Source organism: Nyctereutes procyonoides, unplaced genomic scaffold (genome assembly GCF_905146905.1).
Source record: "Nyctereutes procyonoides isolate TBG_1078 unplaced genomic scaffold, NYPRO_anot_genome, whole genome shotgun sequence".
NCBI classification, from domain to species: Eukaryota; Metazoa; Chordata; class Mammalia; order Carnivora; family Canidae; genus Nyctereutes; species Nyctereutes procyonoides.
The window spans coordinates 33,029,573-33,044,292 of NW_026575160.1; the positions used below are offsets into that span (position 1 = coordinate 33,029,573).

The 14,720-nt window shown below is 37.7% G+C and overlaps 1 protein-coding gene across 1 annotated transcript in view; it reads left to right on the plus strand.

Annotated features, from left to right (window-relative positions):
- The window catches only part of CPED1 (cadherin like and PC-esterase domain containing 1), a 263,155-nt gene that overhangs the window by 85,845 nt on the left and 162,590 nt on the right, over positions 1 to 14,720 (plus strand). Inside the window, exons 5-6 of the mRNA XM_055314580.1 lie at positions 4,900 to 5,032; positions 6,801 to 6,969. Coding sequence (XP_055170555.1) covers positions 4,900 to 5,032; positions 6,801 to 6,969 — 302 coding nt within the window. The remainder of the gene's footprint in view (positions 1 to 4,899; positions 5,033 to 6,800; positions 6,970 to 14,720) is intronic.

Consider the following 14,720-nt stretch of genomic DNA (forward strand, 5'->3'; position numbering starts at 1 on the left):
CTATCTTACTTCCCTTCAATAGTCATCACGATGTGGTAAGAGAAACATTATGAATTGCTGATATTTGATCAATATTAAACCACTTTTTTATCTAACAGAACTCAATTTCATATGGTTCATCCTAAGCCATTCCCTACTATCATGTAAAAATGCTCTTATTAGAGATCAAAAGTAATATTCACTCTTCCCATATGTGCGTGCACACACACATACACACATGTACACATATATGATTGTTTCTAGGACATGTGGCCAATAAGAAGAAAACTAGGGCAAAAATTTGTATTTTCCAAATGCAGGGTTTGCTCTGGATATTCTCCATTCGTTCCTTCACTCTAGACCTTTCCCCAGGACGCTGTCTACCACAGACTGTGTCAACGGGGCTCCCTTGTCCCCTGACTTCTGGTAAGAGATCAGAGTTCAGGAAGAGAGAACTTTGGGATATTTATCCCCTACATGCTTCCCTGCCAGACCGTGGCTTGGAAGTGCCTCTGTTCTGCCTGTGGCCATAGCTCGTACTCAGTGTCCTCTCCCACAGCTACGCTCTTTGCTTGGTTCTGTAATCACCACCCTCCGGGCTAGGGGTGGCAAGAGCTTCCCTTTCATCAGCCATGGGAGCCTCACTACCTATTTTTCCCTCTAACTCTACCATCCTTTAACAGCCCCTTCTGTAATAGTTTTTTGGTTAACGATCTGTTCACTTACCCCTTTGACTCATGCCGTCCATTCATTTTCTCCCAAGGCCCTGACTCAGTTTTTCCCTAGCTATGACTTTAGTTTGTGTATATATTAATTTATATTTGTTACGTATGTAAGTTCTGCAAGCATGTTAGCGTATCTCTACCTGCAGGCTAAGGATTAAGACTTGTAAATGTCTTTGGGTAGAAAGAACAATTAATATATCCACAAACGGTACTTACTAATACTTTTAATCTCAAAACTAATTGCTAATTTATTAATTAAGAGCTTTTATCTTCACTGGAAGTTTTAAAACAAGAAAATCCTGGCTAAGTTTAGCTTCCTAATATGAAATTCAAGACAATATTCAAACATTCATGAAATATAATTACATTTTCCACTATTACTTTCCTATTAATTATTAGCTCTGGGCAAAACATTAAATCAAATAAAGTATAAATTAGTCTGCTAATCTTTGCTAGTCTTCCAGTGTATTGTCTTTCCCTATAATGTACATAATTAAATGTCATGTAGAAGGGAAAAAAATAAAATATTTTTAATACATTTAAATAGCATTTTGGTCTCCAAGCACACATTGACTTAACCCCCACCTCCCTCCAAAGTAGCTCGTTGCTAGAACATTTTCTGAGCACTTGTAATGCATGAGCATGGTGTTCAGTGATGAGACATCGGGAGATTCCTGGGAGATCACATTCTGGATTCTAGAGGACTCCTTGATGTTGTCACATACCCATTAACATTGGTTGTTAAGAATTAAAATGAAAATACAGGTCTTGTGGTTCTGGTTTAATCTTTCTTTTCTTAAAGCTGCACCATACTCAGCAGGTACCTAGTGCCTGGCCAACCAGATTCTAGAAGGCAGGAGAAAAGCGGTTTCTATGCATCCTTAAAAAATTGTTCATTTTTACCCTGGGTAAGTGGTAAAGTTACAGGCTTCAGAGGTCTTTAAATAAGCTGAGAGTAGTTGGTCAATAAAAATACAGAGCTCTTTCACGTCCGTATCTGCTTATTCATTCATTCCTCATACTATGCAGTAGGGAAGCCCTAGAGACACATGGTAGGCCCTCCACATTTAATGACTTTCTGAAAATATTTAACAAACCTGTGTTAATGAATTACAAGGCCATTTAAAAGATTGTCATAGAAACCCATCTCTCAAATTTCTCCCAAAACAGAAGCTAGTTTTGACGTTGTTTATAGAAGATTTCTAGGTTCCTGTGGGTGTTGGGTGGTTAAGGGAAAAGGAAGGCATGGAATATTAACACAAGTGGATTGGACTGGTTTCTTGAGAGAGCCCTTGATAGAAAAGGGAAATGAAAGATGAAAGGAATAGTGACTTCTGACAATTCTTTGACTATGTTAAATGAGAAACTAGGGTATTTAAGATTTTCCACAATTATTTATCGTGGTTCCAATATATGTAGTTGCAGCTTTTATAGGTATTAATGGAGCTTATTTTTAATTTTTGGCTGTAATCAAGGGAAATGGGAATTATTTTAGATGTCGGGAACATCTAATTAGAGGTTTTTTGTTTTGTTTTTGTTTTGGGGGAGGAGGTTAGAATCATTAAGAGTAAATTCCAAACCTGGAATAAAGTAATAGAAAGATATATATATATAAAATCTTTGTGACATATTAATATATCTATTAATGTAATACACTAATCTATCTATCTATCTATCATCTATCTATATTATCTTTGTGATATATATATATGTCACAAAGGGTAAAAATTAATCAATATTAAATTCCATTGCTCAACCACAGTTTCAGGGGCTGATGTGGAACTCTTGACACATTCTTGACAATTCCTATATTGGATTCCACTTGCTCTGTGTTATAGGCTCTTCCACATGAACTAAGGCAAAAAAAAAAAGTGACATAAAATTGTTTATTCTTTGACATATTTGCTGACTACTACTTCCTGAAAATCATTGAGCTACTACCTTGGTGAAACACTTAATAGGGGTAGCTTCTCCAAAGTCAGTTCTGCTTGGACTTCAAATCAATGCCGTGCTTCCTGGCAGTAAGGATAAAAAGGAAATCAGAGTAAATTACACTGTTCTCGTATTATACAAAAGAAGGCCACAAATTAGCTCTTCTGGAGAGAGAAAATCTTTCCTAGTAATAAATTCTACAAAAAAAAAAAAAAAAGTCTTTTTAGTGAAAAAAAGAGAACGTATTTTCTTGCTGTAAATTTAAAGGATTATATAAACATTTCAAGTCTTTTAAAGTTGTGGTTCCCAAGAAAAGAAATTACCTTAATGACTCTTCATTTGTCACCTCCAGAAACAAGCAATTTGAGTATTTCTTTTATTATGATGTATTAGAACTTCATTAATAAGGAAGCCTTACAAGTAGGCTATCATTTTTTGAAAAAGATCACACTGTGCTAAATAATGAGATATGGGAATACATTGAACAGCTTGACTTCTGCTGACTTTTACTTAAGAGTGTGAAGTGTTTTAAATTAGACTATGTTAGTATTGATGAAACGTGCACAAGGGGGAAAAATAATTTAAAGGCTTTGTTCCATTTTGAGAGCTAGATAGGTTGTATAATTTAAAAATAAATCACTGCGACCTGGCAGTAAGGGAACAACAACTCTCATATACTGTTGGAGGGAGTGGAAATCGGGACAACCTTTTTGGAAGCCAACTCAGTAATACCTATCAAATTCACAATGCCGTTATTTGTTGATCTGGCAATTACCCATACGGATTAGAATTTGCCCCTAGATAAACTTGTAAAACGCCACAATAGATTTAGAAGAGCATTCATTGCAGTATCTTTGAAATAACAAAAGAAAAATGCCACAAATATAATCTGAATACACAGCAGTAAGAGAGTGATTAAAACAAATGTATATTCATTTAACAGCACACCCCAAGCCATTAAGAAGGTTAATGTAATTAATTCTATGTAGGCACAAATGGGAAGGATTCGAGGATGGAGTGGGGGGTAAATAAGCCAGAGCTGGACCATTATACAGTAACTCCCCCTTATGTGTGGGGGATGCAATCCAGAACCCCCAGTGGGTGCCTGAAATGGCAGGTAGTAGCGAACCTTGTATGAACTATGTTTTTTCTTATATGAACACACCAAAATAAAGTTTATCTTATAAGTTAGGCACAGCAAGAGATTAACAACAATAACAGATAATAAAAAAGAACGATCACAACTGGACTGTGGTAAGAGTTAATGTGAATGTGGTCCGGCTCTCCTGAAGTATGTTACGTACCGCACCGGTCCCTGTGATGATGTGAGATGCTAACAGGCCTAGTGGTCAACTGAAGGGAGGTGAATGGCACAGGTAACTGAAACTCAAGAAAGCAACACTATAGATAAAGGGGACTACCATAATGTCTCTTTTGGACAATCTAAAAAGCAGAAATGCCTGCATATATAAGTTATATAGATATACTGATATTTATATCAATCTACATATTGAAGAATTATACACATTGTATCCATCATGCACTGATTCCGACTTCAAAAGTGAATATCTAGGCTTTGGCTGCGGCTGAGAGAGATCCTAGATTGGAGAGGGTGGGGATTGCTGGATACTTCCTTTCTCTTTCAATTTGATAACATCTTATACAATTTGATTTTTCTAACCATGCACATTCAATACATTTATTTTTTTAAATATCAATGAGTGTTCTGGAGTACAGCAGTACTGTTGGTCTTCAGTGTTAGATACCTTAAAAAATTATTAAATAATATTTTACAGAATAATAAAACACTGTTGTTGAGTAAAGGACCAAGATCATGAAGCATGACAGAGTCTGTAGCACATGAAGGACAGGATTGTCCCGAAATCAACTCAAGTTGTCCCTGTAATGTTCTTATCACAAGCAAAAGTCAGCTCCTGCAGCCATCTTCCCCATATTTAAGAGCACATCTCTTGTGTGTGTGGAGGATAGATCTGCCTGGTGCAGGACAGTTGGAGACACTCTATGTACCTCCCTTTCTGAGCAAGACTCTCCTAGTCTATTGTAAGAGAATAAACTATATATAAAAAAGGCGTCTCTGAACGTGCACTATTTAATGGATCTAACTTTGATTCAGAATGGGGAAACAACTTGGTTGTGTATGTCCCATAGACCCTGTAGATGAACACAGCAAACACTATTTTGGAGCAATTTCGAAAAGAAACAATAGAATGACTGGTTTTTGCTCTTTTGAATTTTTTTTCAGAATTGCGACTTCCGGTGAGCCCATCTGTGTGTCTGGATCAGAGCATACAGTCAAAGCCAAGCACTTCCAGTCACCTTTTAAAAGCAGTGAAGCCTCATATGTGGAAACCATGGGACTGGCGACGTGAACAGTTGTAAGCTAATCATTCTGAATTGTTATGTCCAGCGTGCATATTTAGAGACAGCTAACAAGGGAAAAATCCCTGAATATATCTGGAGGGTATTCCATGTTTGAATTATTAGGTTCTGTTACATAGAATTTAAGCTATCTCTTCTTAATAAAGAACGCCATCATTGATTTTCTTCTAGACTAATTCAAACCTCTCCTGCCTTAGAATAAACATTCTATGGGTAAATAGGACTCAGATCTGGGAAGTTACATTAATGGAAATTGAATTTGAAACCTTGACAATGTGGGACTATAAAATTTTAACTTCCATTTTATACTCAAATGACATTGCCCTAGTCTATGAGTATGGCTGAAAGAATTTTTTTTCTAGTTAATTTTTTTTTTTTATGCATCCTAGAATCTAAGGATGCATCTGCGGGGTACCAAATTATTTAAGTTACCTCCAGGGAAATGATTTTGTAATGTACATAAATTATAGTGAAAAATTAAAAGATTTTCATAATTTTATCCAAGAGACAAAATTGTTTATCCCATCTAATTTTATAATTATTAGGTAGTATTTCTGCAGTTAATAGTATTTATTGAAGAATCACATGCATCTCCTTCTTGCCTAAACTTGAAAAGTTGAAATAGCACAATCTTTTCAGTGATCAAACTTAGATATTTGAGACATAGAAACATCATGCAAAAAGCAAATAGTTAAACATTTGGTATCTTTAATGATGGAAGTATATTTGTTTCATCACAAAATATTAGTGTTAGTTTTCCTTTGTAGACTGAAGTATGATCTTCATACTTTATCCTTTAAATCAACCCACAGTTATCCGTGGTGACAGTTATTGGGTAGAATCAGACTAGCGAGGAATGTTTTTTGGCATAGTTTTGGTGACCTGTCCACCATTGAAAAATAGACTGTTTTTTTCTTGTCAAGGAAAAGACAGAGCAAGGCAGGTCAGGGTAGGACTGGAAAATATCTTTACTATTCCTCCATTTGTATCACCTTTGTTGTAATCATACATACGTGACCAATTTACATTTTTTAAATCTTTTTTTTTCGATAATTTAAAAAATTTTAAATTCGATTAATTAACATATAATGTATTATTGGTTTCAGAGGTAGAGGTCAGTGATCATCAGTCTTATCTAACACCCAGTGCTCATTACATCACATGCCCTCCTTAATGTCCATCACCCAGGTGCCCCACCCCCTACCTCTTTTCCTCCAACAATCCCTAGTTTGTTTCCTCTGATTAAGAGTCTCTTATGGTTTGTCTCCCTCTCTGACTTCATCTTATTTTAGTTTTTCCTCTCTTCCCCTATGTTCTCCTGTTATTTCTTAAATTCCACATTTGAGTGAGATCATATAATAGTTATCCTTCTCTGATTGACTTATTTCGCTTAGCATGATATCCTCTAGTTCCATCCACATTATTGCGAATAGCAAGATTCCATTTTTTGATGGCTGAGTACTAGTCCACATTTTCAAATCTTTAAACCTTATTTTAGGTATTATTTTCCTACCTTCCTTTCTTTTAAAAGAAATTTAACTGAAGTCTACCAAAGTAGAGAACTCTTAATTAATTTGATTCCTTCTCCATGTACCTGTATATCCCTTGATAGTGATGCTAATAAACAGTGAAATTGTTGAAGGAAACCCACACATTGAAGGCTGGGGTCCAATAAAGGACAGATGAGTATACAAAGCTTCAAGGTAACTCACAAATGACATACCCTAAGTTATGGAGCATCAACTGTGATGGTTTATTTTTTAGGAATCAAACAACAGTCCTTGCTCCACATGACACAATCTTCAGAACGGAAGAATTATCTGTGATTCTTAAAGCATACGTGTTGGTGACATCCTTATCACCTTTGCGTGCATTCATTCATTCAACTGGCACAGTTTGGAATCCACCAAAGAAAAAACGCTTCACTGTCAAGGTAAAATTTCCATCAAAGCTGTCATTTCACTCAAAGTATCCTGAAGATAAGTAAAGTGAGTTGAGCTGCCTTTCTCTGACCTTTATGATTATCAAATCCCATTGAATGAAGATCGCATCATTTTATTGCTGCAAGTAGAGATTTTCATTTAATAGGTGCAGGTTCAAAAAAGAATTGGAAACAGCTTAATTCGTTAGGATCACACAAGCTACATCTGGTTTTCTCAGTCCATGATTATAGTTCAATTCTTTGACCCATTACAAAACTAATCCTCAGTGGTATTCTGTTTTCTTGACTTTCCACTTATTCAAGAATAATATAATCATTGCAACAAATGAAGATATAATTTTCCCTTAGTTTTTTTTTTTTCTTCATTCGTGGGAAGCAAAACACCTATTTCATTACAATAATCAATATGGAGTAGTTGCTGAGTGAAAAACAAAGCTCTCAAGTGTGCCTAAGCTACCAAGCCGTGACGTAGAGCATGATGGGGAAGTTTTCTGGGAAGAACTTAGTCACGACCGCAAAAAGTTTAGTTATAAAAGGTAACTCAGGTCACCTCAGTTGAAAATAACATCTAGTGACAACACATTGGGCATATTTTAAGAAGTTCCCAATTTTACAGAAATAATTGTTCAGAGGGCAGGCAAGAGGAAGTGGGAAGACATTGAAAGAATAATTAGCTCGTATATTCTTTCAGTTTCTTCCCATTTTATTTGTCCACTGAACAATTATTTCTCTAAAATCAAAAATTCCTTCAAAGAACAAATCCCACTTACAGGATCCCACTTACATGAGAATCTAAAATTGTCAAACTCACAGAAGCAGGGGATAGAATGGTAGTTACCAGGACTCAGGGAAGGGGAAGTGAGAAGGGATTGGTCAACTGGTACAGAATTTCAGTTACGCAAGATGAATGTGTCCTAGAGTTTTATATACAGAATAGTGCCTACAGTTAATAACACCAAGATTTGCTAAGAGAATAGATCTTATGTTAAATGTCTTTATCACTAAATAACACACATATACATACATGTGTATGTATATACACATACATATATATTTGGAAGGAATAGATGTGTTTATGGCTTGAATGTAGTGATGGTTTCACGGGTGTATTTCTCTCCAAACTGATCAAAATTGTATGTATTAAATATGTACAACGTTTTGTATCTCTATCATAATAAAGTGGTTTTCAAAAAAAGAATGTACAAGTGCCTTTAATAGTTTCAAGAGATTCAGAAGTGACTGACCCTAATGTTTTTCAGAATTTATCTTATATAAACTACATTGTAAATTCTGAAAAATCTTCTCATGGTGAAAAATCTTTAAGTGGCCCATTTAAATATTGTCAATTAAAAAAAATCAGCGTGATAAACGATGCAGGTGCTGTATTCCTTAGTATAATATATGGCTGACATTTTGAGGAAATAGTATTGATGGAAGTCTTAAGGGCACTTTATTTTAAGGACAGTCATCTTAACTATATCAATGTAGGTGGTTTTTAGGTAATTATGAAAAAGTGGAACCAAGGTTGGCTTGCCTTTCATGTTATCTCCCACTAGTCTTTACAGTGGTTGTTTGTATTTCCCTAAGTACCTTCCATTGTTTTCAAATTTCCCTTCCTATTAGATTGAATTATATGAAATTGCTGATATTTGGTCATGTTTGACCTATAAAAAAATTGCAATTTCATACGATACGACCTAATATTTGGAAGTCGGGTACAGAGAGATAAAAGGAATCAAATCCCTCAAGTCATGTCACATTCAGGCATTCAACAAATGTTTACTCACCACAGTCCAAAATCCCCATTCTTGTAGAATTGCAACAGCAGTCGGTGCGAGTCTCCCACAACTATTTATGCAGCCCTTTTTATCCCCGTTCTCCATTCAATTCCCTTGCTCCTCAAAGGCTATCGAAAATGATTTAATGTGTATCTTTTCATTTAGATTATCGTAAAATATGCAGTTGTGTTATGCACACGTGTGCTTTTAATTTATGTAAATTGTATTGTATTAGAGATTTTTTTCTTTGAACTTTTTTATGTGAACTCCACATTTTTAAGAAGGAAACATCCACACTGTTATGTGCACACCTTCTGTGTTACTCTTCACTGATGTACAGTCATGTGTTCCATCCATTTACTTACCCAGTGATAGACATCTTGATTATTCCAACTCTTGACTAAAGCAAATAGTGCTTCAAATGTACAAGTTCTTATATGTGACTCTTTATGAATCTGCATCTGATTTTTCTGGACAGTATATACCCGTCATTAGACATGTTAGGTCATAGGATATGGGTTCATTTGGTAGAATTAAATAATGCCAGCTTACCCTCCAGAAGGCCTGTTTCCATTTCTATGCCATGATCAGTCTCTCCGTGTCCCTACAACCAGCCCAATACTTGACCTTTCAGGTTTGCAGCAGGTCACAAGTGATACTTTACTCTTGCAAATTTGTCATCTATCTGTTAACTTTATCCATAATATCCTTTGTTGATGAGTACTTTTCAGTTGATTAGTCAAATTAATTTTTCCTTATAATTTCTGCTTTGGAGATTTAGTTCCGGAAATTGTTTCTTATCTCTAAATCACAGGGTGGGCTTCTCCATTTTCTTCTATTACCTTTATGATGTTTTTCTGGACAGATAAATATTTTATTCAACTAGAGTTCACCTTTGAGCCAGATTTCTTTCTGTATATAATCAATTTCCACAGGCTAAATACTCATCATTTCCCATGAATCTAATATCACCTTTATTGCATAAGTTCCCATTTGCATATGGGACTGCCTCTGAGCTCTGTCTTCTGTTCCAGTTGGCTCCCTTGTTTTTATTATTTTTGTAGCATATGTATATCTTAGTATCTGGCAAGGGGGTCCCTCTCTTCTACTTTTTCTTTTTGAAATTAAATTAGCTATGTAGTAGACATTTATTTCCTCATAAATATTTTAGAATATCAAGTATTTTTAAAAAATCATACAGTAATTTCAATAAACATTGAATTTATAGTCCAATTTTTGAAGAATTGAATGTTCATAATATCATGTCTATTTACTAAGATCGTTTTCTTTTTCCTTTATTAGACTTTAAAATTTTTTCCCCATAAAGATCTTATATGTTTTCACTTATGTTTATTTCTAGATTCCTTAGAATATTTGTTGATATTCTTTTTGAAATTATATTGTCTAGTCAGTTATTGCTAGGATAGAGAAATATTGTTTTTGAAGTTGAACTTGTATTTGGTAAATTTCTTGCAATAATTTTATCACTAATACCAGTGGATTTGGCCATTCAAGGCAGATGATCATTTTATCTGCAAATAATGTCATGTTAATCTCCTTTTTAATTCTTATGTATCTTCTTTCCTTCCTCCTCCTCCTCCTCCTCCTCCTCCTCCCCTTCCTCCTCCTCCTCCTCCACCTGCTTCTGCTCCGGCTCCTGCTTCTTCTTTTCCTTTACTGTTTGGTCAGAACACCCACTACTATCTTTAAAGGTAGAAATGATCATTAAATTTTCTTGAGCTGTACTTCATCTTAAAAGGAATGAAACTCAAGTTTCTCTATTTTTTTAAAAGATTTCATTTATTTATTTGTCAGAGAGAGAGAGAGAGAGAGCAGGCAGGCAGAGGGAGAGGGAGAAGGAGGCCCTCCGCTGAGCATAGAACCCGGTGCAGGGCTCGATCCCGGGACCCCAGGATCATGACCTGAGCTGGAGACAAACACTTAACCCACTGAGCCACCCAGGCACCCCACAAGTTTCTCTACTAAGTAAAATGCTTGTGGTACGTTTTTGGTTTTTAATCTTCATAGTTGCTGCCAAGGTAATGAGACTAATAGAAGGAGCCACACTGGATCCATCACCATGTTACAGCTATTGCAATATATGGACAATTTTGTTTCCTCTGCACCGTCTCCACTCCCCTTCCCAGACAATAGTTTATTTTGAAACAAATCCCAGACATCATATGATTTCATTTATAAACCTTTTTAGAGTGTAACTCTGCGAGAGATGGATTTATAAACTTAACTAAGTTAAATAAGTTCCCTTTTATTTTTAGTCAGCTAGGAGGCTTTGCCGTAAATAGATTTTGAACTTTGCAAAAATGCTTTGTGCTGCGTTAATAAATTATATGATTTTTTTCTTCCTCAAGTTTATTTTTGTGGTTTATGACATTAGTGGATTTTCTTTTAGTAAAACGTCCTTGCACCACTGAGATAAAACCTATGTGAATATTTGGGGCTATTTTTCAATAGTGTTTGATTCTTTTTTAAGATTTTTATTTGAAAGAGAGAGACGGCGCATGAACAAGGGGGAGAGGGAGAGAGAGAAGCGGGCTCCCAGGGAGCCCGATGTGGGGCTTGATCCCGGGACCCCGGGGTCATGGCCTGAGTCAAAGGCAGACGCTGAACCGACTGAGCCTCCCAGGAGCCCTGCTCTGCTGGATTTGTTTAGTTCTTTTTTTTTTTTTTTTGGATTTGTTTAGTTCTGACTTCCGTGTCTACATTCATGAATGATATGGGCCTGTAGCTGTATTATATTTCCCTCATCTAGTTTTTAGAGTTGAGATTACTGGAAAAATAGAACAGAATAACTTTCGCTCATTTTCAGCTTTCTAGTACAACCTGTATAAACTAGGAGTGACTTCTGGTTGTGTACAACATCCTCCTGGGCTCGTTCTCTTCTTATGGAGTGTTTCCAATTAGGACCTGAAGTTTTCACCCTTTAATTCTGGAAAGTTTGTCTTCATTATTTCTTGAAACACTTTTTCTCACTGTGTTTTCTTTCTTCCTTCTGTCGTCCACATTGTGACCTCTTCCTTTCGTGTGCTGATGCCCATTAAGAGGATGCCCATTTTTACTTGCATTCATTAATTTCTTACTTTATTTCCTCTTGGCTCTTTTTAATGACTTCTTTTTTTTTTTTTTCACATTTCATTTCGCTACTGCCTTCCATTATTTCCTTGAGTATCTTAGTCGTGCTTTTTAAAAGGTCCTAGTCCATTAGTTTCAGAGGTCGGTGCGCTCTCTGTTGCACCACAGGGCCCCTAGTCTATTAGTGTAAGTAGATCATGTCTTTCTCTTCCGTTGTTTGCCCCCTACTGGAGGCAGCTGTACTTTCCACAAGGCCCATATTTTGTTCCTTGAGCTTCAGTTCTCCTGCAGATACGATTTACTGCAGCTGGTACACTGTCCGCAGAAGGCCAGTCCTGTGGGTGTATCCGAGGACATGGTAGGCGATGAGGTCCAAGCTCAGAAAACCACTTTTGATCACTTCCCTCTGCTGCCATTCGGCAGGTGGTTTCTCTGGTCAGAATTTCACTCCCTAAACTCTTAGGAAGTAAAGCCTCGCGGGGAGGCACTTCTCTCCCTTATAATCCATCAAACTGGAGGTTTGAGAGAACAGGGTGGAGGAGCGAATGTCAGAAGTGATATAACCTCACGCTTCTCCTCATCAAGACCTCACCTGAGCAGGACATTAATCCCCCTCTTCCCCATAGTAAGCAACCTGATTCCCGGGGTGGACTCTACATCCTAAACGGGAATGGGGAGGCAGTGAATGTCCTTAGGGGATCCCAGGGGAGAGGCACGAGGGAAATAACAACACTTTCCTCCATCCTGGCCTCTCGGAGAAGCGTCCGAAACCCACCATCCTCACACCCCAGAGGTCCTGGCCCTTGCCACCACTGGCCAGACCGGTCCCAAACAGCTTTCACAATCCCCTTCACATAGGTTTTTATTATTTATTCCTTTGAAGCCTCCCCCCTCCCCCCCCCTTTTTTTTTTTGTTTCTTTAAGCATCACCTCCCCTAAGTCCAGCAGAAGCACTTTTTTTTTGTCGTAGTTTTTATGTACAGTAGCCTCCCTTACCTGCACATTTGATTTCTGCAGTTTGAGTCCACTCTGCCTCCACCCCCCAAAGACTTCTGGAAGCAGATGATTCTTCTTCTTCTTCTTCTTTTTTTAAGATTTTATGTATTTATTTGAGAGAAAGACAGAGACAGAGAAACAGCAGAGTGAGAGAGAACATGAGCTTGGAGGAGGAGCAGAGGGAGAAGAAGCAGCAGCCTCCCCCCCCCCCCCCCCCCCGAGCAGGGAGCCCGACATGGGGCTCCATCGCAGCCCCTGGGGTCACAACCTGAGCTCAAGGCAGACACTTGCCCGACAGAGCATCCCAGGTGCCCTGGTGATTGTGATGAGTCAGCAGAAGGTCCGTAGTAGCCTAATGCTATGTCACAGGGCCTACATCCTGCGCTTCACTTCCTCCTTCACGTCAGCGTTTGATCATCCCACGTCATCACAGGGAGGGCGAGTACAGCACGATGTGGTGCTTTGAGAGACAGACCACCCTCACCTAACTTTTATTATAGCCCGTTATTACAGTTGTCCCATTTTACCATTATTGTTGTTAATCTCTTACTGAGCCTAATTTATAAAATAAACTTTATCTTAGGTGTGTATGTCTAGGAAAAAATACATAGTGCACAGAGGGATCCACAGTCCCCCTGGTTTCAGGCATCCACCGGGAGCCTTGGTGGCCTCGCCCCCGCGCAGGAAAGGACACAACCGTATTTCCTGAAGACCAAGCGTGAGACAAGAAAGCTCTCCGTGACTCGGTTTTCCTCGGACTTTCGTGCTTTATTCACTCTTTTGTTTCTTAGTCATACCCTTGTCGCCCATAGGACGGAGGTGGGCTGTAGACGTAGCACAGGAAAGCAGCAGGCCTCATCACCCGCACCCTCTCCTTGGGATTTGTCGCGTCAGGATCTTGCCTGATTATTCTGGATGATACTGTTGTCTGCTCTCCAAGGGAGGCAGTGCAGCTTCCTGGGTTCGTGCACCAGGCAGTGATTATTTCCTTACGAGGTCAAAGCGACGATACTTGATGCTTTGGATAGGTTGCTGGAAACAGGGGGTATCTGTTCACCCTTCAAGTGAAGTACTTATTGCTTTGGCTAAAACAAATAGATTCTACTTATCTGTTAAATCAGTTGACCACCTTCCAAAATACTGCTTCCTCCTGATATTTTTAGATGTGAAAAATGCCTGGAAATGGCTCTCAGTGCTAGTGTAGAAGACAGGGCCCAGATTGACTTTAAAGCCCAACTATGTGATGTCAAAGTTTTATTGAACATTGTTTTTTAAATCCCACAAAACATAGTCGTGTACGTGCATGCGTGCGTGCGTGTGTCCAGAGTTCTCGATTCAAAGGCTGAATGACTTAGTTAACCCGGGAGTGATTTATGCACTGTGCAGCGAGACAGACCCACTAAACTGGTTATCAGTGGCCATTTATAGAATATTCAGGCAGCTATAGGAGGTATGAGAGTAATAACAGAAATAACTAGGAGCTCATTTATTTCCAATTAGGTTTGCTGCTGAGATACTCTCTCTACTAAAGCTTCGGAGGGAGTTGAAAAATATCAAGAAATGCAGATTTGAGAAAATGGCAAGTAGTTTGCTTTGTAAACTAAACATTTTTTTTCCTAAAAATCTCCTTCTATAACAGTAAAAAATAATTTCAAATTTAAGTGTTAGGTGTTTGCAAAGGAGGTTCAAGTTTAAAAGTCGGGGCAGAGATAGAAAAAGAGAAGAAAACTAATAGCATGTGTGACTCTCGCTTACTATAGCCGTCGATTCAGTTATTTTTTTTTTCTTCGATTCAGTTTTAAAACAACCATTTAGGCTGCTAAGGCAGTGTGGTTTTCTTGGTGAATGTAATAAACCCATTTTTAAGCGGTATTCTAA